Consider the following 26,672-nt stretch of genomic DNA (forward strand, 5'->3'; position numbering starts at 1 on the left):
GAACTGGCCCAGGCCATGCAATGCAGGCAAGTCCCTGGGTGCAAATGGTTTGTACAAACAAACCTAAATGTTGGTGACTGTTCAACCCTCCCGGGGGTGCCATGAAAGAATGGCCTGATGTCGTTTCTGAAAACCCTATGGTGTAGTTGTACCTGTAACACATGGGGATCGCCGTGAGTCAGAATCGACTCAACTAAAGTAAGCTTAATGTGGTGTGGTAGTACTTGGTATGGCATGATTTGGTGTGGTATGGTAATGTATGGTATGATTTGATGTGGTGTGGTAAGGAATGGTATGATTTGGTGTGTGGTGAGGTAGATGCAGTGCAGGCAGAGAGCCAGGAAAAGCGTTTGCTTCCTTTATTGAACATCCACAGGGGGCACGCATCTGCATGGACCAAGCGCCAGAGGGGGACACAGGCGGCAGGTGCTCAGGCAGGAGAGTCGGGACAGGGAGCCTCGGGCCTCACTTCCAGTCCTTGAAGAATTGCTTGAAGATAGGACTCTCCCGGCCCTGAGGCAGAATCTCCACCTGCAGGGACAGTCAGGGTAGGGTCACTCTGCCTCTACTGGGGAGGGCAGGGATGTCAGAGCCATGGCTACTGCTTGATCTAGACCAGAGCCATTCCCACTGATAAGCCAAGATGCGGGCTAAGACAAAGACAACAGGGTGCCTCAAAGGCTTGGGTGCACAGTCTGACAGTGCCACCAATTACACATGAGTCTTACCAGCACCTCTGGGAATAACTTGTCAGCCCACCTTGCTGGGGCTAGAAGGGGCAGAACCAGCCAGGGACAATAGCGCCGAGAGGACCACGCACTCACTGTCCAGAGACGTGTCCAACTCTCGCCAAGGGCTGCTGCCCAACTCCTCTTAGAAAATAACACGTCTCAAGTAAATGTTTAGAAAAGGATGGTGGCAACATACAGTACGTATGTACAAATGTGCTTGAAACAATGGATGGATGGATTGTTAAAAGAGCTGTAAGAGCCCCCAATAAAATCTTTTTTTTAAAAAAGGAAAGAAAAAAAATTAAAAAAGGAAAGAAAAGAACAGGCCTCCTTCACTTCTGAGATGGAGAAGGGCTGCCTTCTGGGCGGCCTGGGAGGAGGGCTGACGCGTGTCCCTGGCCAGGTCGCGTGCTCACCTGAGTGCTGGGCGCGTACTGCATGCGGGAGATGAAGTCCTCTGCCACACGGAAGGCCGCCTGCCGCTCCTTCTCATTAGCCTTTCGCCCTGCAGTACGGGAAGGGCATATTCTAAAGGGCACGCATCTCTAGCTCCCATCCCATTCTTCTGGGGGAAACTCAAGGGGCTCCAGGGAACAGCCAGTGACTTTGGGGCCCCAGCCGGGCTCTGGGGATGCACAGGGAGTGGAGTGCCTGTTCTCCCTGGCATCAAGCTCCCGGGCCAGGGGCGCCTCCAGTCGGACAGGGTGCCTCCGGAGTCTGTCCGTTGTGCTCTTTCCAAGCCTTTTTTTTTTTTTTTTTTCTCCAAGCCTCTTGTAAAGTGAAACAGGGCAAAGGCACTTTCTTAGGGAGCCAAGTTTACCTCCTGAGGCCAGAACGTGTGCACACACTCATTGCGATTCCGACCCAGCAACCCGATAGGGCAGGACTGAACCGCCCCGTGGCTTTCTGAGACTGTAACCCTTTGTGGAAGTAGAAACCCTCATCATTCTCCCACCTAAGAGTTAGGCTACCTAAAGCTTCCACCAGCCGCGTCCACGCAATGCTCCACTCATCCCTGCACTACACCCTGTGCCCTACTTTTAAGGCAGCTTTCCATCTAAAGAACGCTGTGAATGAAGGTGGCTCCACAGCCAAGCTTAAAAGCCCCTGCTAACTGTGAGGGATCTGGGATCGATGCGACATCGCTGTCCTCTAAGAACTGACTGGCCGCCCTGTCTCTGCATCCCAAGCTCCCTGCTTCTTTTTCCATGTGGGTTCGTCGCTGGAGGGGGTGATGTTCACTCCTGGGGGAGTGGTCTGGGAATCCCTCCGTGCCTGGCATCGGTTCCGTGGGAAAAGCAGGAGTGGGTCCCTCTTCCATCTCGTCCGCACGCAGACCGCTGGCAACACCGCCTGCTGCTCGGACACGTCTGCTGCTTGTCCTGCGCTAACTACGTACGAGCTCTGGTCATCCACAAAGTGACACTGCTGACCCAGCAGCGGTGACTTGCAGTCGCTCAGCTGCTCCCGGGAGGGAGGACCTGGCCGTGTCTAGAGGACCACCTCACAGCAGCTGTGGGGCACTTCAGGGCTGCCACGAGGCGCTGCTGTGAGTTTGCAGCCCCTCAGTGGCACACAGCGACGGTGCCACTCGCTGGGCAGTTAAACAGCCTGCTGCACCCGCTCCCTGACGCAGGCCGGGAATGTCTCTCCAAATCTATGTACTGAGCAAATGCCAATACGGCAAAGATGCTGGAGACGGTGGGTGAGGAGCTCTCTTTCCAGACTTGGCGGTCTGTGCAGGGGCGCGGACATGCTCAGGGAGAGACGACGGGTGGGAAAGGGCACAGTCGGGGCCTCTGAGCATGGCCTCCACGTCTGCTGTCCACCAGCAGAACAGGCTGCTCCTGGCCTGCCTCCAGCTGATCGTATCGTTTGGGAGATCGAGTCTGACAGGTTCCACTACACACAGTCATGTCTCACGTATCTAAAATGTATCTCATATTATCATGCCTCATGATCGCTTTCCACGGCCAGGGCTTCCAGAAGCTCCAAAGATCTACACTTCTCTAGAAAATGGGCCTGACAGGGGGGGGTCTCCTGGGACCAGCATCTCAGCACATCACGTGGGACCTTATCACCAAGACACAACCTCCATACTGACTCATTAAAAACGTCAATTCTCAGGCCCCACCCTGCCCGGAGTGAATCTGAATTGGCATCTCTTGGGGCGGGGTGAGGAGGAGGGGAGGGGAGCGGTTAGCAGGCCTGGGGCTGGGATTCTGAAGTTTCCTATACTCCGAAGTTTCAGCACCACCCACTAGGGCTTAAGGCCTCAGCCAGGAGCCATCTCTCCCAGAGGGACGCCTGCTGAGCCACAGCAGAGCCCCCGGCAGGAGGCAGGTCGCAGTTACCCTTCCAGATGTAGATCTTGCCGCAGAGCCCGTTGTCCAGCACGAAGCAGTCGTCAGCTAGGAGCAGCTTGTGGGGGAAGGGGCTTGAGTCAGCCACCTTGGTCAGGTTCATCTGCCCAGTGGCATCTGAGACCTGGGGGAGAAGGGGTACCACTGGATATCTCCCTGAACATAGCTCAGCCCAGGGGGCAGTGGGGCCTGGCCGTCACTCCCCACATAAGAGGGACAGTGCGAACTAAACGCAGCTCCGCGTTGGCTTCAGCCTCCGCTTGCCAAGAACTGGCAGAAGTGAAGTGGGGTTTTCTTTCTGAGGAGGGCCTGCCAGCTGCCCTGGATCGACCTCGCTGGGTCCCCAGCTGACTCTCCCTCTGCTTTCAGGTCTCACTTCCGCCCCCAGTGGGTGCCCCCACCCCCACCCCCCAGGCGCTCCCACCTTATACAGAGCGGCGGCCTGGGCGTTTGTCTGGTCGGCTGTGAGGTCTTCCTCAGGGTTCCCCTCCTTCAGCGCGGGCTTGGGGCCCAGGACCTGCAGGGACAAGGTGGGGTGGGTTTACAGGGACGCCGGAGCACTGGTCTCAGGCCCTTTCAACCCTCCCTGCCTGGGGCCACTGCCTCTGCGGACACAAACCGTCTTGCACAGGGACACTACCCAGAGCGCCTTCATCCATCCCCCACACCATCCCCATCACCCTGCACGGCCACCCTCAGGTGTGCCTCGCCCCTCCCCCTCCAGATGATCACCATTTCCCAGCAGAGCCCCTGCCCCATCTCCACATGCCCTCCACCTGCAGCATCTCCTCGGGCTCCTCCCCATCAGGGACGATCTCCACGTGGGCCTTGCCCTGGCGCTCGCTGTCCCGAATGGCCAGGGCCAAGTCCCTCGCCTTGTTGCGCTCCAGGATGTTGGACTTGCCACCGCACCAGGCGAGGATGGTCTGAAGGAAGCAGGGGGGGGGGGGGGGGAGGGGCGGGTCAGAGCCCCTGCCTGTGGCAGCCTGTGGGGAAGGGCCCTTAGCTCTCTCTCCCTGCCTAGAAGAGCTGTCCACCAAGCGGGCTTGGTCAGAGCTCCCGCCTCCCTCTGCAGCATGTACTGCCTTGTATTGTACTTCTTGATCCTGTCTCCTCTGACTGGGAAGTACGCTTCACTGGGGCACAATGTTTGTGTTCCCGTGGGTTCAGTGCTAGGGCGGTGCCTGGCTCCTATAGAGGTGCAAATATGTATTGAAAGAGGTCATGGGTGAAGGCCATCTTCGAGTCCCTACCTCACACCCCTTTCCATACCGGTGGCCAGGCAGATGCCTCGAGTGAGCAAGATTATCTCACCGCCTCCCTTTCAAACCTTCTCATCTACCTTATAACCCTCTCCTGGGTTGATCTTGTCCCAGAATCTTCAGTAGCACAAGATGCTGTCCAAGCTCCTCAGACAAACACGCAACCTCCTCCGGACGTGGGTCTCGTCATTGTCCTCCACCGTTTTCTATGCCAGGCGTGGCGTGGCTCTTGTTCCCACCCAGGGTCCCAGTGAAACTAGACTTGTCACGATATATCGCCGGTTCCCTTTGTCTGCGCGGCGCTCTTCTGGGAAGTCTAGGTAAAGGGTGCCTTCCTGGGCTCTGACTGGAGGGTCTCTGTCTCCGTGCTTCTGTAGCACATGCCCACTGCCTCCTTCCTATACAGCCCTCCTCCCACCCTGCCATGGGCTAAGGCAGGGGACAGACACACCACACACCACTCCCAGTGAACCTCTGAGACTTTTCTGTCCAGGACTGTGGTGCCAGGGCAACCTGAGAGAGGGCACGATGAAGCCACAGGGTAGGCAGCTTAATGACTGGTTTGGCGGGCAGCTAACCCGGGGAGAGGTGAGAATAAGCTCTCGTGTTGGAGGCAACAGCAAGAAGTCAGGGAGAGGGAGGCCGCTTTCTGTCCTCAGAACAAAGGGGTATCTGCTAATGGCTGAAGTGGTCCAACCTGGAACAGACTGACAGCTCCCCGCTTCCCTGCCCTTCCTTTCATTGAAAAGGCTGGTGCTAGCGCAGGATGCTCAGTGCAGCCCTGCCGACCCACCTGGCCCAGGTCCAGGATGAAGCAGTCCCCAGTGTTGAAGCTGGCCCAGCTCAGCGCCCGCTCAGTGGCCCGGATGTTCTTCTTCCCCTTCACCTGGTAGAGTTTCTTGATGGCAGCTGGGGCGCCCCCGGGGGAGGTCTTGTGAAATGCAGACTCCACACCGCCTTCCTGCAGCCCAGAGAGCCGGCCTGAGTGGGCTGAGGAGACTGGTGGAGAGGTGGGGACCTGGCCCGGAGGGTGCTTAGGCCTTCTGCATTGTGGGGACCAGCTGGAAGGGGGAGCCCCAGGATAGAGGTGGCAGGGGGGTGCACACTGACCTGGTACTTGAGGCCCCGTGGGAAGTAGCTCATGAAGAGGTCAGACTCATTGCCCTGCACTTCCCGGTGCTGCACGGGCCGCTCCCCGAGCAGGGTGTTGAGGTGGACGGCCAGCACCGCGCAGGCCCCCTGCTCATCCCGAGATGACTGCTGACCTGGGACAGATAAGCGGGGAGGTGGCAAGGGCAGGCCCGTGAGACCCACGCTGGCTCCAGCCCCTGCCCAGGCCATGCTGCCTACCATCTCAGCGCCCCTACCTATCCACAGGTGCAGGTGAGAGAGTTCTTCTGGGCCATTGTGCAGGACCAGGTAGGAGTCTCCTGAGAAGAAGATGCCCTGGTTCTCAGGGGCGACGGGCACCGGCTTCAGCTTCTCCACCCGCCAGATGTGCAGGCCGGGGTTCTTCACAGAGGCCGGGAACGGGGAGCCGCTACAGGAGGGGAGAGAGCTGGCATCGGTCAGGGCCCTGGGCCCGGGAAGGCCTGGGGCTGGGTCAGTGGGGAGGGGCAGCCCTGGGAGGTGAGGAAGAAGGGCTGAAGGAGGGGGGGCACATAGCTTACCTCTGAGAGATGGGTGTGTACATGTCGCTTCTGGATCTGAGGGGGCAGAAGGAGGGACATGCTTTACAGAGGTCACAGCAACCACCGCTTGCACTGGTTTGATGAGAAGACCCTTCCAGGTGGCGCAAAAGAAAATAAACCAGAAACCTCCCTGCCATCGAGTCGATGCCGACGCTGTGAGTAGAAAGCCCCTCTTTCTCTCCCAGAGAGGTTAGTGCTTTCGAACGGCTAACCTTGCAGTTAGCCGCCCAACTCATTACCACTACACCACAACAGTTCTCTCCAAGTGACCACGTGCTTTCCTATGCATCCACCGGTTCAGCTCTGGGAGCCCGGAGGGGATCCCCCTCACTAGCTCCAGCACACAGGCAAAGAAAGTACAGGCCAGAGAGTCTAAATGCAAACTCACACAGCCACAAAGCCAGGAAGTGACTAGCCGAACCCAGGCCTCTAACCCCTGGGCTGTTGCCCCCCCCACCCCCCAGACCTCACAGACATGCTCCCCTTCTGCTCCCAGATCCCTAACCCTGAGCATTGCCCAAGGCTGGAACCCATCTCCCTCAGCAGTCACCACTTCTGAAAAGACCAAACCCCTGCCCTCGAGTCCATCCGACAGCACAGAGTGGACTTGTCCCTGGATTTCTGAAGCTGTACATTTCTATGAGAGCAGGCAGCCTCATTGTTCACCTACAGAGAGGCTGGGGAATTTGAACCGTGGGCCTTGTGGTTCGCGTCCCAACGTGTAACCCACGACACTTCTGGGGCTCCTGAACCACTTGCATTAGAAAAGTCTGCAATCAATGCTTTACAAGCTTCTACTATCAAACAAAGAGAGAGAGAGAAAGAAACCTAGCTAGGAAAATGAAAAGCAAAGTAAATTCAAAGTAGTTAGAAGAAAAGAAATAATGAAAATAAGAACAACAGAGGTTAATAAATAGAAATAAAAAATAATAGAGAAAAATCAAAGTTAAGAAATCCCTACACACACTGATTAAACGAAGAAGAAAGAAGACATAAATTTTGAATTCAGGAGTCAGCGCAAGAACATTATTACAGGTTCTATACATCAATTCTATGGATATTGAGAGGATAAAGGGAATATGCTAGCCAATATGGTGGACAAGTTGGATGAAAGGGACAAATGGTTGGACAGATACAAACTATGAAAGCTCACTCAAGAAGCAACAATTACCTCTATAGTCCTGTATCTATCAAAGAATTTGAATTTGTCGTTCAACTCCTTCCCTCCTCACCATTCCTGCACACCCAAACCCAAACCCAAACCCAAGACAACTTCTACCAAATTCTACTAAAAACATAAGGAAGACCTTCTACCTAGTCTAACAGGCCCTTCCAAAAGGTAGAAGAGGAAGGAACACTATCCAGTCCAGCCTCCGCTGCCAGCACTGTGTCTTGACTGTGGCCCTTGCACTGTGGACAACCCAAACCAGGGAAACAGAAGGAACTGAAAGACTGATATTTCGCGTGAACATCAATCCCAAACACCTACGGCTATCAAGTCGGTGTCCACCAGAAGGACCCGGTGGGACCCAGGAGAACTGCTCCTTAGGGTTTGTGGAAGTACACAGCTCCCAATGAAATTTCAAAAAGTTCGTGGAAAACTCGCATTATCTTTTCGTTCTATTGCTTCATGAACGTGTGTTGTTGTTGTTGTTGTTGTTGGGTGCTGCCAAGTCCGTTTCAACTGCCCCCACACGACATGGTAGACCAGCTGCATAGGGTCTCCTACAGTCTTTGCGGTAGCGACTGCTAGCTCTTTCTGCCACCGAGCCATTGAGTGGGTTTGAACCACCAACCTTTTGAGTTACCAGTTGAACACTTAACCACTGCATCACCACGGCTCCATCTACCAAAACGCCTTGCAAGGGGTCTGGCTGTTGGCAGCATTGCAGCTCTTGGGGGCGAGGATGCCGGCAGAGGCTGCAGTGAGAGTCTGGCACCAGGTCTCCTATCGTGTTGCGAGTGCAGCCTGTCAAACTGAGGGGCCGGGAGGCAGGGCTGAGGCGGAGTCTGTGAGTGGACGCAGGGAAGTCTGTAACATGTCTGAGGAGCATCCGAAGAGAGTGACGCCCAACAGCCCCTCACACACGAGGTCTCAGCCAGCTGTCTGGTTTTATTGATGACCAGGCAGACCTCAGCTGGCCTCAGTTTACCAGCTGAAGCCCGCCGAACAACAAAGACGGGATTAAGGGGAAGCTCCATGGGTGCCTTCGCCAGCAGGCCCAACAGGCTGGGGAATAGTTGAGTTGGAAGCACTGGGGTGTGGTGTGGAGTACCAGCCCCCACAATCGAATGGGACCAAGGGGTGGCTGTGTAATTGAGGGGTAAAATGAAAGAGACGTCAGAAAAGATAAAGCACGCAAGTGCTCACCCTCGCAGTCATGACTTCATGAGCCGGGTCCGTGCAGAGAGAGAATATATTTCCAACCCAGGCTTATCTGTACTCTAGGGGCGTGCAAGCCCCCTCATGACAGGTAACCGCATATGTAACAGGACGGGGTTGTACAGGGGTCCTACGCATAACAGGAGGGGGACGAGCTAGGGGCACACACGCAATAGGAAGGGGAGGCAGTAGAGGTCTACATGGGACAGGAAGGCACACATGTAACAAGTAGGATGGGCTTTAGAATCAAGATGGCAGCCTAACCTTGGTCCTCTGAGTCGGCTTGACTTCAGGTGTCTTCAGGGGAACAATGCATTGTCCTCATCAGAAGGGAGTGGGCCCTACTTAGGGTGGGACAGACTATAGGGTCTGATTGCCTTAGATGGCTGATAACCTTCAGAGAGATAAGCTGCAAGCAGTTGATCTCCAAGTGGCTAGTCAGTGACCAGGTGTTTGCCAACAGCACCTTAGATTTGGCATTATTGTTGGGGGGCATCGTGGGGAACAACTGTTACTTAGGGGAATGTGAGTAGGATGAATCTTCCACCCACAAACGTGAAGGTTTCCTGCATGGGAGCCTTGGCCTTCCAGACTCCTTAGAGCTTGCCCCAATACACCGCCTTCCTGATTTCCGGTTTCCCACTGTGGGAGGTGGGCTTGGAACCTGGTGTGTCCAGGGGCTGCAGTGGGACCTTTGTCATGCAGTCGTCCTCTTTCCGTTGGTTACACCCCACGGGGATTAAATGTATTTGATGAAATGTGAGGATTGTGTTCATTCTGAACCTTCAGTGGCTTCCCCACCTTCCTTTTCTTCTTTTTTAACTTAACATTTTTTACCATAGCTTAAAGGAAGCTGTTCTTTAGGAGTTAATGTGAGTTCCAATCTTTCCCGACCGGCTATCCACTTTGTAATATTCACCCTAGTGGCCCTTCTGCAAGACAGATGGGGTGGGTGGTGGTAACCTTTAGTGACAGCCTCAAGATGAAGTACTAGTTAAAAGTAAAATTTTTTCAAATTTTAAAATTTGAAAAACAAAAGCAACCCCCACCCCCACCCCTTACGGCTCAGACTATACTGATGGCTCCTTTAATTGTGAACTCCCTTCCTGGGATCTTCACCCGCACCCTGACATGAGCTGTCCCCTCCGCAGGCCCAGTTCCACTGAGCAAAAGTCATACAGGAAAAAAATTAATGAAGGTAATTTTTTTGTTTGTTTTTTGGTTTTTAAGTTCAGAAAATAATAGCTGAAGCCTTGCTCACTTTTACATGTCTGTCACCGTGGGGTTTTTTGTTTTTGTATGGCTTAAACTGCAGAGACCACACATGAGCAAGTGGTGCCCTACGATTCCAGGGGCTGGGGATTTGCAGTGAAGAGGCAAATGGGCTCCAGGACACGCTCCCTAGGGTCTGGGGAGGCAGGGGGGGGAGTGTAGGGGAGGAAAGAACCAGCAGTTTGGAGTTGGAATCGACTTGAAGGCCGTGGTTTGGTACTTGTTTTGGGGGTAGGGGAGCCGAGTGCTGCATCTGAGTGGGAAGGCGGGCTGGTAGAGCAAGAGTCAAACACTTGGTTACTATCACAAAGGTTGGCAGTTCAAACCCACCCAGCCCCTCTTCCAGAGCAGGAGCTAGTGATGTGCTCCGGTGAAGATGACTGGGGAGGAAAGCCCCTGGGGGCAGTTCTGCTCAGACTCCGGGATCCCAGAGAGGAGAAAACTGACCAAGAGCAGGAAACCAAGAGGGAGAGGTAGCCGCAAAGCTCCGAGCCCATGACCGGTGACGTTCCATCCCTGCTAGTAAACAGCAGGGCAGGCATTTGTTGGCACTACACCGGAGGGGGCGGGCGGGGAGTAGGAGAGTAGTGAACCCGGAGAGCTGAAGAGGGACTTGTTCATGTTCCTCCATCCCACAGAATGTCACATGCTGTGGCCACATCCCCTGTGGGCAGCAGCCCGGCCGGTGACTCACTCAGGTCTGAAGTGGTGCAGTAACCAGCCCAAAAGGCCCAGGGCCAGGAAGAGATGGAGCCAGCAAGAGAACCGGTTGGTCGGCCTTACTATTTGGTGTGAGCCCTGAAACGAGGGCTCAGGTCAGAACTCAAAGCAAGGTATCCCACCTGCCTGCCTGCGGAGGCTATGGGCTGTCCCCGGGACCCTGCCAACAGCCGTGCCCAAGCCGGGCCCTGCAGACTCTGCCTCGACAGGTCTGGAGTGGACCATCTGGTCCAGGTGATGGCGGTACTGGCGGAGAGTCTCATGCTTGCCTGCACAAAGGAGTCTTCGAAGGGGCCCAATGCCCATGTGGACAACTACTGCAGGGCTGATTCTCTGCTGCCCCTCTCTGTGCCAGGCCCTCCAGGGGCAGGGCCCATCCTGACTCAGCGTTTCATTCTGTTTTCCCCATCCCGGCCCCTCTATTCAAGGCCATTGCCCTGCCAGCTTCCTCAGTGGCCCCGCCACTCACTGCATGCTCCTCCAAGCCCCACCAGCCCTCCAGACCGGCAGTAAGCCCCAGCTGTCCAGGGTGCTCCGCCTTCCAGGAGAGACACCCCCCCCCCCGCCCCCTGACCTGGGAGAACACACCTTGGTTCTGCTCACAGTCAGAACCATGGATTCCTGTCTCAGCTGGACTGTCAGCGCCTCAGGCAGGGAGCCACCTGATAAGACACCCCCAGGGAGTCTATTCAAGCTGACACGAGGTCTGTGCTGGGGACTAGGCGGTGTGTGACCACTAACTGAAAGGCTGGTACCAGGGACGAAAGGCGGGTGATTTGCACCTGTAAAGATCACAGCCCAGAAAATCCCCTGAAGCTCAGTTCCACGGTGCACACGTGGGGTCACCGGGAACAGGAATTGTCCAGACGACAGCAGGCTTACCATTTCTCTAGTCCTGTTCTGCATCCATCCCCCGACACATATCCACACACACAAGGGGCAGAAATATCCCTTGTGAGCATCCCTTGCACACCTCTGGTGGTAGGAACTTACCCATCGCACGCATGGCAGCCGTTCTATAACTCAGCACACACTGCCGCACTGAGTCAATTCTGACTCATCAGACTGAGAAGAACCACCCCTGCGCCCCTGAGCCCCTAGTCGCTCTCCCCCAGAGTGGCTGGTGGTTTCGAACTGCTGATTTTCAGATTCACAGCCCCCCCCCCCCCCCCCCCCCCCATGTGTAAGCTCGATGCCACCAGGGCTCCTTTTACACTTGGTGGGGGGGGGGTCGTGGGCCAGCCTGGACTTGGGACTGCATTTCGTTCCTCTGGGATGTGGGCACAACCCATCAGGAGTTCCACTCTCTGGAACTCACAGGGCAGTTCTACCCTGTCCTAGAGGCCGCTCGAGTCGGCGTGGACTGCAGGGCCGTGAGTTCTTTGTAGAGTGTTGGAGGCCCTGGCTGGGACCTCATCCGGGGCCGGCACCCTGCAGGTGCTCCAAGAAAGGAGGAGAAGGCTAGGTGACGTAGTGGGCTGGAGGAAAGCCCGGGGAGTTCTTGTGGGCTCCAGCAGGCGGGGCCCAGGGGGAGAGCACAAGATCCCAACAGGCTGGCACAGGCCCCAAGGTCCTGCGCCAGGAGCGCGCAGACTGTGGGGAGGAGGAAATGCGTGCTCTGCTGCCTGGCCATCTCCGCCTCCCCTCTAGAAATCAGCACACAAGCTAGGGGGCTGGGGAAAGGCCGGACGGGGTGTGTGTCATTGCTGTGGTAATAGCTCTAGAAATATAGAATGCAGCCAGCCTGTGACCAGCCAGCCATATTTCTGCCCTCAGATTCCAGGACCTCCACCAGGTCCCTTCACCCCACAGTCCTGGTTTGCCCCCAGAAGGATGGGAGTTGGTGTCAACAGGAGACCCTACCCTGGAAACTATGCGGAAGCCCCCCTGCTGGACATTCTCAGGTGCCCTGGCTAGACACGGGGTTTACCGACTCCGAGGCCCGAGGCCCAGAGAACTCCAACCCTACACTGCACTCCACCTCCACCTCCCTCTGACCCCCGAGACGGGCAAAACACTCACCTAAACCTGAGTGTGTGACTCCAGGTGGCTCGGCCGGCCCCACCTGAGCACAGCCCTCTCCAGCCGCACCAGCACAGGATGAGCACCAAAGCCAAGTCTGCAGGGCTTTGGGCTGAGAAACACCACTCCGGCCACAAGTGGCTGTGTTTCCAGACCCTGACACCCAGGTCTTGCCTGCCACCCAAGAAAGCCCCCGCCGCAGGCGCTGGCCCCCTCCCCAGGTCACTGCTCCCTCAGGGCCCTCCCTGCTTTCACCATGCACCCCTTTTCTTCCTCCTCCTTGGCTTTCAAGTGCTCCTGCCGCCCCACCTAGCTCCACCCTGGTTTCTCGCTTGCCTCTAATACCTCCAGGGCTGCCCCACCCCTGGGCTGGGTTCCCAGCCCTGCTGAGGCGATGTCCCCCAGAGTTAGGGGTGGAGGGTCTTTGGAGTCTAGGACAGGCCCACTGGCTCTGAGCCCTGTCTGGACCAACAAGGTGGGCCTGGCCGTGTCCCCACTCACCAGCCTCAGGAAAGCACGTCTGCACAGCCCGGCAGCCACTGGGCTGGTCACATTTCCTGGGTGGGGTCACCACTTTCCTCCTTCCTCCAGATGGTTACGTTTGACTCTTTTTCAAGACTTGGTGAGACCCCCGGAAACCACCTTTGATGTTCCTCCCCTACACCAGATTGGCACAGTGCCGAGACAAGGGCCCCCACAGAGCAGCAGCTAGGGTGGCGCAGGGCCGGGCATGCAGTCTGGGCTCTGAATCAAAGCTCTACCTTATGCCAGCCGCCATGCGGGTCCAGCGGTTTGCTGGCACACAGGCTTGGCCCCAGTGATGAAAGTGTGGCTCTGATTCCACCTGGAGCCATCCGCCTGGCCAGCCCACATCAGCCTCAACCTATCGAGTGGAGAGCCGGGTGACTGGTCCTTGGTGGCTCAGGAAGCAGGGGGCCAAATGAGGGAGGCACCAGGAGAAGGGAGGCGGCCAGTTATAACTACCACATGGACGTGGCTCCGCTACCCGGGACCCTGGCCTCGAGCCCCGGACACAGGCCTCCCCGGACCCAGGTCTAGGTCCACGGGCTGCTTTTAGATTGCTCAAAGTCGCGGCTCCATCCAGGGGCCAGTTTGGGGAAGTGAAGCAAGCTCCGGAATGAACCTTACCAACTAGCCAACCGCCAAACCGAACCCCCCTTGTTTGACTGGACAAGGTGTGTGTGTGTGAGATAGTAATCACTGTATGAATGTTTCCCGTAGCAACGCAATCCAACCATGTGTTAACACTTCTGAACCACAGCAAAGAGGCTGTGACGAGAATACGGCTGGCAGTCCAGGGCCCCCTCAGCCGAACTGCCCGCCTTCAAAACACGGGGATCTGGGTGCACATCCCACAGGGCTTGGTCTCCTCGGGGTCCAGAGGTTGGGCAGATCTCAGTGGGGTGGGACCCGATGAGAAGTTTGGTCTCTTATGAGCTGTGCTTGCTTCCTCAGACTTAACTTCTTCACGGAGCCTCCCTGAGCCCAATCTGTCACTCGGGCACCAAGAGGAGGGAGGACGCCTGGGGCTCTGTGGTGAGTCCTAAACAGCAAACCCAACTCACTGCCCTCGAATCCGACTCACGGCCCGCGAGCCTGCAGGACAGGGAAGAACTTGGCTGAGCCCCGGTGGCACGGTGGGCTGCAGGGTCAGCCACTGGCCCCTGCCAGCCCCGTCTCAGGAGGAAAAGGAACCTTTTCTGCTGCCCCAGGAAAGGTCTGCAGCCTGGGCAGCCCTGGGGAGCAGGCCTGCTGGGTCCCACAGTTCACTCTGAGTCCGTCGATGGCATGGCGGTGGGTTAGGTTAGGCTAACTGGAAAAGCAGCGGTTCAAACCCACGGGGCGGCACGAGGGAGCCGACCTGCTTCTCGAAAGACCGCGAGCCAAGAGAACCCTGTAGAAGCCGTTCCCCGGGTCACCCAGGGTGCAAACAGTAGGGTGGCACTCACGCAACAGTCAATGCCCCTTAAACACGGCCCCCTTTCTCTTCCCTGATGTTTGCCATTCACCCCAGCAGAGAGCCTTCACTGGGGGGCTGCAGTCCGTCAGCCCCTCCCCCAGCTCCTAAGGTAGCAACAGGAAGATGGAAAGTTAAACCACAAATCTGCCTTCGGGCCAGGGTGGCTCTCAGGTTCCCGACCAGAGGACAAAGATGAATGGGAATCACTGTTGCCCACACTCAGCTTGGAGGCTCACTAGATGAAAGGCCCACCTTCCCCACCCACCCACCTCCACAGCAGGCGGGGCAGGGTGTGGTGTCTACGTATTAACAGTGAAACAAAAGAGCAGGTACGAGATTTAAACAACTTCGGAACTCAATGAGCAAATCTAAAGACGTTATCTGATAACAAGACTCTAAAACTTGATTGTTTTTCTTTTTTTAGACAAAGACTCACATTTTCCTTTCCCCTCCGTTTCCTTTCCCCTCTGGTCTCCCTCAGCAGGATGATTTGTCCCAAAAGGAGTAAAATGAAACTTTTCTTTTCCTGCTGTGGGCGAGACCCGCCCAGACCCGCCCCGGACCGCCCTCTCCCTTCCCTGTTTGCTGGAAATGAGGAGACACGATTAGACACAAGCCGCCGTGTGGGAGGGGAAGGGCGCACCCTGAGGGGGCATCACCTGGTCAGCCGCACCCACCCAACCCCACAGGGGGAGCCCAGGTGTCCCTACCCCCACCCCGGCTATCTGACTCCCTAATGCTACTTGCCTGCGAGCGAGCGCCCTTTCCAGCCCAGCCCCAGCCTGGAGAGGATGTGGGTGAGTCAGAGGGAGGGGCCGGCGGGGGGAGGGGGTGGGCGGCGGGAGCGGTGCCCCTGAGCAGGGCCCTAGCAATCCACCCTGCCTGGGAGAGCCAGCGCCACAGAAGTGGAGCTGGAAGTTCGGAAGCTCCTAACAGACACACTTGCTCGAAAACGTCACGAGGATTTCAGTGTTTACATCCTACTCAGTTTCTAGAACCCGGTCCCAGTCATTGGGGCCCCCGGTGGTCTGTACAGGGGTTACAAGGCTGAGCTAGGAAATGGAGAGGCTGGCTGTTCAAATCCACCAGTCACCCCCGAGGAGAAAGATGAGGCAGTCTGCAAAGATGTGCAGCCTTGGAAATTGGACGAGTGAAAAGGCCGCTCCATAGCAGCGGGTTTGGACCGGGTTGGCTTCAGCCATGCTGTCTGTGGCCCGGGACCACGAGCAACCAACCGTTCACAAAGCTCAACCTTGGTGCCACCAAGTGAGTGCTGACTCAGAGCGACCCCGTGGGACGTAGGACTGCCCCTGTGAGGGCTGGTGGTCTCCAACTCTTGGTCTTGGAGTTGGCGGCCTCACACACAACCTACTGTACCACCAGGGCTCCTAGCCAACAGTTGTCCTTAGGTGCCACGAGGGCTTCCAACTCAGGGATCCTTGTACGACAGACAGAAACACCGTCGGGTCGGTCCCGCGCCAGCCTCACCACTGCAGTTACACTGTTGTGGCAGCGGCCGTCCGCTCATCAGGTTGAGGGGCTAACTCTCTTTCACTGCCCCTCCATGTACCACGCCTGATGTCATGCCCCGGGATGAGTCTCTCCCGATAACACGTCCAAAGAGCTCGTGACCATGATCAAAGTTGTCATCGCGTCCCATCCAGAGAGCGCTCAACATTATGCTCGCGGAGCGGGCGCCGGTGAAGAAGGCTCAGGGAATCGTGGCTCAGAGGATCAGTAACTCGCAGGAGGAGAAAGAAGCAGGTTCTCACCCAGGCCGGCCTGGCTTCAAAGCCGGTGCTTGGCCTGTGACACCTCCTCTCTTCCTTTTACTCAGAGGAAGACAGCCGGCCGGAGTCTGCCCTGGGACCCAGGCTGTCCCAGCACCTCGGCCTGCCCCGCTGGAAGGGATGGCAAATGGTCTGCCCTGTTGCCTGGGCTCAAGGAAGTTGACAAGCAGCAGCAGGACCAGGACGGGACATGACAGCGTGAGAGGCCTTCTCCCTTTCTGGGGAGGCCACTGCGACGTTGGTAAAGCAGCGAGGCATGACAAAGGGGAAGAGGCCCTGATGCAATGGAGGGGTCCTGGTGACAATGGCTCAGCCCTGAGCTGCTGGCGGAAACACCAGTCTGGTGGTTTCAGACCACTAGCTGCTCCGAGAGGAAGAAAGACGGGGCTTTTACTTCCGTCCAGAGTTAGAGGCTCAGAGACGCGCAGGGGCAGTTCTGCCCTGTCCTGCAGGCTCGCTAGGGGTCGGCCGGGGCTCCGGGTCAGTGAGCAGTTCTTGAGGGGATGAGTTGGACACAGTGGCTGCCACCGCAGGCTCGCGAGGATGGCGGCACAGGATCAGACAGAGCTTTGTTCAGCTGTACGTTAGGGTCCCTATGGGTCAGAAACCAACTCCACAAACATCAAGGGTCTCAACCTCCCACGAGTTCCTCCAAGGCCCATTGATGGGGTGTGGGGAGCAATTCAAACTCCAGCTCTTCCACTTGGTCCCGGGACAGCACCATACGACTCCACCCTGCTGAGGAGTCCTTAGAAGCCAGCCTCCCTCCACTTGCCCGCCTCTCCTCCGATCAGCTCCACTCAGCCTCGGTGTCCCCCCTGTGAAGTGGAACTCGGGAGAAAGACGAGGCTTTCTGCTTCCGTCAAGGCTCACGGTCTCAGAAGCCCACAGGGACATGCTACTCTGTCCTGTTGGGCTGATGAGGCAGAGTTGGCTCAGTGGCAGAGAAAATGGACTTGACCCCACTCCCTCCTCAGTGCTCTTCAGGAGCTCTGGACAGCGAGGCCCCTGGGCCGTCTGGGCCTTCCACCCCTTTGGGGAAACGTCAGCGACAGCTAATTGACCAGGGTGAGCTTGTACCCAGGGCAACCTCGTCAGCCCCTGGCCTGCTTCAGGCCACCAAGTTCTGACCAGACCCTGCATGGTCCTCTCAGACCTTTCTTCTTTTCCTTACAGTTTTTTAGGTAAAATTGACAATGAAATGCACAAATTGATAGTGCTCAATTCAATGAGTTTTGATGGATGATGTTACGCATGCATGCTGAACAGATACAAACAACCCACATCCTTAGGGAGACATTAAACCCTTCCACCATGCCAGAAGGTTCCCTCACCACACGTGTATTCCTTGCCGGCCCCTCCCACCACACTGTTAGTTCCCCTCACCAAGGATCAATTCAGGTTATCATTCCGGCACCTAGCATAGCGCCCGGCAGGTGATAAACCAAAACTCACTGCCCTGAAGTCGATTCCAACTCTAGGGACCTGACAGGGCAGGACAGAACTGCCCCCGTGAGTGTGAGACTGACCCTACTGGAACGGAAAGCCCCATCGTTGTTCCAAGAAGTGACTGACTGGTGGTTTTGAACCACTGACCTCCTGGTTCGAAGCCCAATGCATAACCACTGCACCGTCAAGGCTCCTAGCATATGATACACACTCAGAAAAGAATTGGCCGAAGGAATGAGCAAATGAGAGAGCAAGACCCCTGCGTGGGCAGCTTCCTGCTTCTGCATCCCTAGGCTCAGAGTAGGACTGATCCCCAGGGCTGGAAGTGTCCTGAAATTCCCCACTGTGCTAGCTCCTAACCACCCTTGAGACTTCACTTCATCATGTGTGAAATACAGGAACTAGGCTAGGAGACCACCTCCCGTCTGTTGGTTTGTCATGCTGTTGTAGCTTGTGTGTTACTGTGATCCTGGAAGTAATGCCACTCCTGTTTCAAATGCCAGCGGGTGGACACGTTTCAGCAGAGCTGCCAGACTAAGACCAGCAAGAAAGGTCGGGAGATCTACTTCTCAAAATCAGCAATCCTTATGGCTCTCCGGCTAGACCAGAGCATCTACACTGGTACATATAAGAGCTCTCGACACACGGAGTCAAGGACAGGTAAACCCCTCAGGAACAATAATGGGAGTAGCGCTACCATGAAGGTAAGGGGAAGGTGGGTGAGATAGTTAAGGTTTATTGTGCCAACCTGGCCGATAAACACATGTGGGGTTAATTGAAGGGCAGAGAGATAAATGGCTCGGTGAGCCTCACCTTTCTTGGTCCAAGTTCTTGGGTCTCTTGCTTTGTGATGGTCAGACCAGGGTGCAGCTGCCTTAGTCAGTTCCCTGCTTCAGCTGGCAAGGCTGACCTCCTGCAAGACATCCCTGAGGAGAAGCCACATGGACCTACCCCGATGCAGCCCTGGGTGCTGGAGCAGCCGTGTGGAGACCCCTGCCAGCGCTGAGATGCTTACACACTCACTGATTCCACTTTCCTCCTGAAGCTGGTGTCACTGCGTGTGTTTTGTGAGATGGAGGAGGACTTTGTAAATTGGTGTTGGACATATGGGCTGATGTGGGGTTTGGACAGCACTGGGTTGGGATGCTTTCTTAATGTACACTTACCCTTTATATAAAACTCTTTCTTATACATGAGTTTCTGTGGATTTGTTTCCCTAGTTTACCCAGACTAACACAGTGGGGGCACAAGTGGGAGAAAGAGGGAATGAGGAGCTGATAACAAGGGCTCAAGAGAATGTTTTGAAAATGATGAGGGCAACAAATGTACAGATGTGCTTGACACAATGGATGTATATATGGATTGTTGTGATAAGAGCTGTATTAGCCCCCAATAAAATTATTAAAAACATTTTTTTTACACACACAAAAAGGGGGTGGTGAGAAAGGGGGAATCAATCACAGTGATTAACATATAACCACCCCCGAGGGGACAAACAACAGAAAGTGGGTGATGGAAGATATCTGATGGTGCAAGATATGTAAGTAATAATAATTTATCATGTCTCAAGGGTGAGGGTGGGAGGAGAAGCTGATAGCAAGGACTCAAGTAGATGACGTATGGCTTGTTTTGTTTTTTTGTTTTTGTTTTTTTTTTAATTTTCTGCCGCCGCCGCTGCTCTCCACCCCCCCACCCCTCCCCCGACGTATGGCTTGTTATAAGAGCCCCCAATAAAATGATTTATTAAAAAAAAGATAATAAAAATTTGCAACGCTAAAGAGAGAGAGAGTGCACAAGAGGGCAGCGTCTAATTCCCTGGCAAGGAACAGACAGTGCGTTTGCTGAAGCGGAGGGAGACCCTCGGTGAGTTGGAGTCGAAGGGCACCGGGGACTTGAAAGGTCAGCAGCTGCGAGGACGACGTGGAGGAGGACAGAGGACAAGGCAGCACTTCAGCGTGCGTCAGCTAGCTCAGCGGCCATGCTCCGCCTGCCTCACGAAGACTGTCCCTTTGGGCTATTTTGACGCTGTGAGACACTGCTTGGGCTGAGCTCTTGTGGTCCCTCACTTGGGTGGCTGAGAGGGGTCTGTCAGGATCCCTAAAGGTTCCTGCATTAAAATTCCCTAAAGGGGTCCATTGAAGAAAGGGGTGGACCTGTGAGTCAGTCGACTGAAAAGGAATTTTTCAGTCTTTTTACTGTGAATTAGGTGAGGGTGTGTGTGTGTGTGTGTGTGTGTGTGTGTGTGTGTGTGTGTGTGTGTTACAGATCAGATCATCATCTTTTGTTTTCAACAACCTATCAGCCCATCCGAATGGCTTGTGTTGTTTCTTCTTTCTTTTGGTCAGTCTGAAAATGGGTTTTTCTAAATCACACCCGTCTCTGTGGAATGCCAGGTGCTGGGTAGATTGAGGTATTTTCTGCACAAAGTTTAGGGTTCAGAAAGCTTGGGTTTGATCGCTGCTGTGTGCTCGGAAGCAACCTGGATGTCCTCCCACCACCACCACCCCACCACCCCGCCCCCCTTGCTGGCTGTTAGCACCGTTGTGCACAAGGGAATGAAACACCGCCGGCCCATTGCCATCGTCACGATGGGTGTGATGTTTGGTCCATGGTTGCAGCCACGGTCCATCCACGTCGCGGGAGGTCTTCCTCATTTTCATCCGCTTCACCAAGCAAGAGGCCCTTCTGCGGGGACGGACCGTCCTGCTAATAGGTCTCAAAGGCAGATGACGTCTCTCCACTCTCATTTCTAAGGAGCATGCGACTGCTCTTCGTCTAAGACAGTTCTGCTTGTCTTCTGGCTGCCCATGGAGAGTGACACCTTGGAGTCCCTTGGTGACCCCTAGGGAAAACAGCTTGAATGGGTGGGGCGGGGTAGCGAGGAGCACAGGTGGAGCACTACAGTGGTGGGGAGAGCGCTGGTCAAAGGAGCTGACCCCAGATGGACACAGAGGACAGCCAAGGTTGGGAAGGGTCCTCGACACCACTTGTAAGTTCTTGGCAACAGCTGACACTGCTGTGTGGTCTGCATCTGCCTGGGGCTACCCTGGCCCTGGTGGTCTCGTTAATGGTCCCACGTACAGGCAGTCTCCGGGGTACCAAGGAGACCCATTCCCAAATGTGTCCTTTCTTCAAACTTTTAGGGCAGTCAGAGAGGTGTACGTGGTTCTAATTTAACCTTACTTTAGTGCAAGAAAGGGACCTTTGGTGGCACGGCCAGGTAAGCTTGGACTGTTAACCACAAGGTCAATGGTTCCAATCGACCAGCCACTCGTGGGAGAAAGGTTGTCTGCTCCTGTCAGAGTTGCTAGAGGTTGGAACTGATGTGCCTGGCAGTGGGCTAGGTTTTTCAGTGTAATAAAGGCTCAGAATCTTCCATCATGAACAACAGTATGTGTTGCAGGTGAAGGGTGATGAGTTCGTTCAAGTGGAGGTTGGTTTGCTCACTCTGATTTAGGCGTTGAATGGACTTCACCTTTAGAGCAGGGGTTTGGCTTGGGGTTGGGAGGCAGGCGGTTGGTTTTCAAAATGAGGACGTAGCATTCCAGGCTGCCTGAACCTGGGGACTTACTGTCCTCTCTGGTTAAACTGCCACCAAAAGGCGAATCTCAAACACCTCAGCTTCTCCAGGGGAGAGAAGACCTGCCAACCCAGTGGCAAAGATGACGCCCTAGGGAGCCCTCTGGGCAGGTCTACTGTGCCCGGTGCCCTTGCTTTGAGTCAGAATCAACTCAACAGCAAGGGGTCTCCCTGAGAGAGCTGGTTGTCCTGTGCCATCATCTTTGTTTCACCCACAGCGAGTGACCCCCATGACAGAGTCGGATAGGGCTCCTGAGGCTGTGACTGCACGGGAGCGGACTGCCGTGGCCTCCCACGGAGCGACTGGTGGGTTGGAACCACTGACTTTTGGGTGAGCTGCCGAGTCTTCCACTAAGGCAGGTCCTCGATGGTCCTCATTTTGATAGAGGGAGGAAAGAGGTAGCCTTCTATTAGTTGAGATGCTAGAAATACAACATAGTTTAAGACTTAATTGTTGACAATCTAAAAATGTATCAGTTAATCAGCAGGATTAACTTAACCTTCTAATTCAGGAAGGCGGTCGGCAAGGACATGAAGCCAGGTGCGGGACAGGGGGCACCCCGTTGGGATACGCAGTGGAGCGCTGCAGGAGCAGCAGTCTGGCCTTGGAAACATGCACGTACGGGCCATTGGCTCCAGAGTTTTTGTCACACAGTTTGGGGTATTGTTTCCTGTGATCGTTGCACACACTGCTTTTTGGCACATACTCCAAAAACCATCCTGACTCATATCACCCCTGTAAGACAGAGTCAAACTACCCACGTGGGTTTTTTTGTTTTTTTTTAACGGGAGTAGAAAGCATTGTCTTTCTCCCTTGGAATGGCTGGTGGTTTTGAACTGCCGGCCTTTAGGTTCGCAGCCCAACATGTAACTCACTATTCTGCCAGGGCTCCTTTTGTCAAATGGTTGGGGGTATGTAATTTGTAGCAAACCTATTTCCTTTGCTATCTCTGCGCGTGACTAAACTTTCTCAGGTCGACCTGCTGTCTGTCTTTGGCTGGAACAGTGCCAGGCAACCCCGGGCCCTTATTCCCAGAAGCAGTTTGACTGACAAGAAAGCAGGCAAAATGAGGTCAAGTTAATGTACTCTAGTGGCAGACGGTGTGCTTGCAAGGCTCTATGGCTGGGGGGCTCCATGGCTCGTCCAGCCACTCTACCTGGGCCTCCTGAGGTGGAGCTGAGAGCCTCTTCTCTCCTGCCTGATCCAATGCAGCCTCAAGGTCTACCTGGCCCTCGGCCTGAATGCTAACGCCACGTAGGAGTGGCCCCTGCTCACCCTCTGAGCAGCTTGTTTCATATGCAAATATTTATATTTAGACTCCCAAAAGCTATAAAAATAGCTGAGATACATATTTATGACACAAACCCTGAAAACTTTATGCTACGTGAAAGAAGCCAGTCACAAAAGACAACACCTTGTTTGATTCCATTTATATGACATGTCCAGAATCATCACATTTAGGGAGAGAAGACAAATTTGTAAAATTGTTTCGGGGCTGGAAGGAATGGGGCAGTGGGAAGTAATTGCTAATGGGTACAGGCTTCATTTGGAGGTTGTGTTAGTCCAGGTAGGCTAGAGAAACAAATCCAGGGAGACTCATGTGTATAAGAAAGAGCTTTATATCAAAGAGCAATTGTACACTAAGAAAGCAGCTCAGCCTAGTCCAGTCCAAGTCCATAAGTCCAATATTAGCCCATATGTCTGTTACCAGTCTATAAATTCTCTTCAGACTCACTCAACATATGCAATGACGCCGAATGCAGGAAGATCACAGGCCAGTGGGTGGAAAGTCTTGAGGGTCCAGTGGTGGTGGAAACATCTCAGCACGGCAGGAGTCTCCACGTGGCTCCTCGGCTCCGGGGCTCCAGCTCCATCAGCCTCTTCGCCATATGGCGTATCAACAGGAATGTCTCTCAGGGAGTGTGTGAGTGCCCTGCCTCCAGTGAGCTATTTATCTCTATTGCACCTCCCAATGAGGTCATCAAGCTGCGACCTGATTGACAGGCTAAACTTCACCCCTTCACTTTTAAGTCTCAAGTTGACAATAGATTATGTACCTACCACAAAGGCCGTGAAATGGGACAGGCTACACATCTCCATATACTAAAAATCACTGAACAGCACACATTAGTTTTTATTTGACTGTATAATTTAAATGGATGGTTTATGGTATGTGAATTCTATCCCAATAAAGCTATCTAAAAAAAACGGGGCTCTTAACCTTTGAGTGGGAAGGCCAGCCCTGATCTATTTTTAACCTGCCTTTAAAACAGTAAAAAACAGTACAGGAGGGTCCGTGTACTTAAGTGCACACCCCACGCACAGTGCATCTCACGTGACTCTAGCTTTCTATCACAAAACCCTTCCTTTTAAAGTTAGGCTCCCGAAGGCCCAGAACATTTCTTTTGGTGGTTCCAGTTCAGATCCTGAGGACAGCAGCCCCTTACTCAAGCCATGGATGTTACAGTTCAACACACACACACACACACACACACACACACACACACACGTGAGGAACAGAGGGATTTCTCTTAAGTTGTCTCCCCAAAATATATGCCAGACTTAGCTTGAGAATAATTGTTCACGAGGCAGCGAAAATAGGTCAGAGGTTATTCTCCTTAACATCAGCCATCTAGAGCAGCCAGACTGCATAGTCTGACTCACCCCAAATAGGGCCCATTCCTTTCTGTTATTGTTCCCTCGAAGCAGTGCCCATAGGCAAGCCTGGTACCACTCTAAGATGACTAAGCTTAGGTTACTATCTTGCCACACATGCCCCCCTATTCCCTCCTCTTACTATTGCACATTCACCCGTAGGTCATCCCCCTCCTATTGCTTGTATTGCCTATGTTACAACCCCTCTCTACGACGTAGGTTGCTATCTGCTATCAGGGGGCTTGCATGCCTCCCAGGATAGTAATTGCCTGCTTTATTGTATGAGACACCAGAATGAGCAAACCTGTTCAAGGATGAATTGTATTGCCCTTCTCTGTGATGCTGTGATGTATCCCCCTAAAGTAATATGATACGTGGTTAGCAATAAATAAGGAGAGCTGCTTCCCAAGAAAGGCGGCTCCCAAGAGGTGGCTGGCCGAGGGTGGCTGGAGAAGGTGACTAAGGAGGACGAAGCAGCGGCTTCTTCTCTGACGGCTAAGCCCCCTCCACGAGGACCACCAAGCTGGGCTGAGGTGAGCAATGTTGCTATGTATCATGCCTGACTGTATTATTGTATTACCTCTCATGCTCTCGATGACTTTAATATAATACTTATATATCTCAACCGTACAATTGTGCATTACTGAACCCAGAAGTAGTATTAATGAATCCGAGTAGTAGCAATAGGAGTATTAGCGGTGGGGGCTGGTCCCCCACCTCCCTCAGCGCAATTATTTATTTTTTAATTTAATAGTACACACACACAAGCCCTTTATTTGCTCCTCACATCAAATCTGGGGACTAGGATCCCTCCCTTCATTGGCCTCCCCGAGCCCCGCTCCCTCTGTAGAGTCGCCTGATTTAACAAATCAATATTTAATCTGACAGCCCTACACGGTAAGGAAGCAAATTGTGCCCCGCGTGGACTGGGAAGTGTTTTTCTTTCTCCTTAAGGGTTCCTTTAAATTTTTTTCTTGCTATTAGAAACCAAACAACTGCCCAGCATACTTATGATTTGGCGGTCGCACAAACCTCAGACTCTTAGCTAAAAGGGCCTCAACAGGCTAAGCCCTCCTGCGGGCCCTTTGGCCCCAGGAAGGAGTGGACCCTGGTTAGGCAGCACCTTTCTTGTTGCCTCAATTTGCACATCGAAAGGCTGATCCTTATGACTGAACGATTGCATTTTACATGTATGGATTATGTCCCAATAAAACTGTTGATAGAAAGACAGACAGAGAGAGAAATGCATTTTGGTCCTGCAGCGGTCCGTAGGGAGAAGTGAAGATCCACAATGGCGCCTGCACGGCCCTGAGGGCCTCGCTTCAAAACCATCAGGTAGTTCCAGGGCCCTGAACGCTGCCCAATATTGTTGAGCGACCACGGCCCCGCCGTCGCCGGAACTACAAAGCCCAGCAGGCACTGGGCCTGGGGCGGCTTTGGACGCCAACCGCACTTCGGCGCACGCGTGGGATGCGGTCTTACCGGTACAAACTACGAATCCCAGAAGGCTGTGCGTCGACCCAACCGCAAGATCTCGTCCCGCGAGACCCAATACCCGACGCCGGGTGGGGATTGCCCGCCTTTAGAGGAGGGGTTTCAAGCCCTCCTCCGCGCCCCTGGACACAGACGACAGCCCTGGGGTCGCTGTCAGAGCTTTCCCTTCCCTGCCAACGAGGCTGAGGCTTCAAAGGAAGGGGATGCTGCAGGGGGGATGCGGGTGGCTTGGCCGATTGCCTGGCCCGGGGCGTGGGGGGTGGAGCGATGGGGGTGGCAGGGATGGACTCAGCGTACACCTCCCATCTCCCTGACCCTGATGACCTTTATCATCTCTTCTAGCAAAACCCCTCCTAGGAGGGAGGACCAGCCCAGACCTTGAGGCAGGGCAACGTCGACGTGTTAGGGTCCCACCGTGGGCTGCAGGATTGGAGAAGACAGCAGAGGCCCCCGTCCTGTCCTCTATGTCCTGAGAGTAAATTCACTTGTTCAGAGAGCGAAGTCGGCCGCCCTCAGGCCCTGCGCCCAGGCCTCAGGCTTGCACGGCAGGAGCAATAACCACTCATTCAACAGCCTCACAGGTGCTCTGCTCACCACCTAGGTAGGGGCCTGGGCCGCAGCTCTTGACCTAACTTCCTCATTGCCCAAGGGGCCCCCAGGTACTGCAGAAGGGACTTACCCTAGCCTCCAGCAGAACTTGCCCAGTGGGGTGAGCTGCGCCCCACTTCATCCACCCTCCAGGGCCAGGACAGCCTTTCTCCTGAGGCTTCTTCTCAGCTGATTTCTGGCTCCTGAGCAGGGACTCGGGTTACACCTGTATCAGGAGCAGTGACACCACTGTGGCAGGCAATACACGGGACTCTGTCTCCAACCCCATTTTCTGCTTTTACACTTCCTGAGCTGGGCAAACTAGTACACCCCACCCCCCAGCATGGGTAGGATATCCAAGAAAGTAAGGCCTTGACACTGTATCAGTATTATCTGTAGTTAGGTAGAGGCCAGCGATGTCTTAGGAATATTCTATTTAATCTAGAAGCAATTAGAAACAGCTCTGGAAAGGATATTCGAAGTAGACTGTCCAAATTCCTTGAGTAATGGAGTTGGGGTTCACATTACTGGTCAGGGGGTCTCTAAGCATACCATGTCTGCCTGCTGGTTTTTCTTAGTCTTTCTGTGAACAGCCAGCCTTTTGTCCAGTAGTCCTGTGGTCCCCTTGATATGAGAGAGAGGAACCATAGGAATTTGGAGACAGCCATGATTAAAAATCCCTGGACTGTTT

General features: G+C 54.5%; 1 protein-coding gene across 2 annotated transcripts; it reads right to left on the reverse strand.

Moving 5' to 3' along the window:
- Window positions 1-344: 344 nt before the first annotated feature.
- Window positions 345-26,114, reverse strand: CAPG (capping actin protein, gelsolin like). Of its 2 annotated transcripts, none has more exons than XM_045283941.1 (10): window positions 26,073-26,114; window positions 6,027-6,062; window positions 5,724-5,896; window positions 5,467-5,621; window positions 5,150-5,317; window positions 3,871-4,020; window positions 3,519-3,611; window positions 3,086-3,218; window positions 1,148-1,236; window positions 345-531 (listed from the first exon to the last, which is right to left on the reverse strand). In XM_045283941.1, exons 2-10 carry the CDS (start codon window positions 6,047-6,049, stop codon window positions 466-468), a joined length of 1,050 nt encoding a protein of 349 aa, XP_045139876.1. In that variant the 5' UTR covers window positions 6,050-6,062; window positions 26,073-26,114; the 3' UTR covers window positions 345-465. The 2 variants fall into 2 exon arrangements, with proteins under 2 accessions (XP_045139876.1, XP_004713917.1); XM_004713860.2 differs by lacking the exon at window positions 26,073-26,114 and adding an exon at window positions 14,862-14,943.
- Between the last annotated feature and the right edge of the window lie 558 nt (window positions 26,115-26,672).

Source organism: Echinops telfairi, unplaced genomic scaffold, assembly GCF_000313985.2.
Source record: "Echinops telfairi isolate 266 unplaced genomic scaffold, ASM31398v2 ScPeMD7_7467;HRSCAF=8505_1, whole genome shotgun sequence".
NCBI lineage: Eukaryota > Metazoa > Chordata > Mammalia > Afrosoricida > Tenrecidae > Echinops > Echinops telfairi.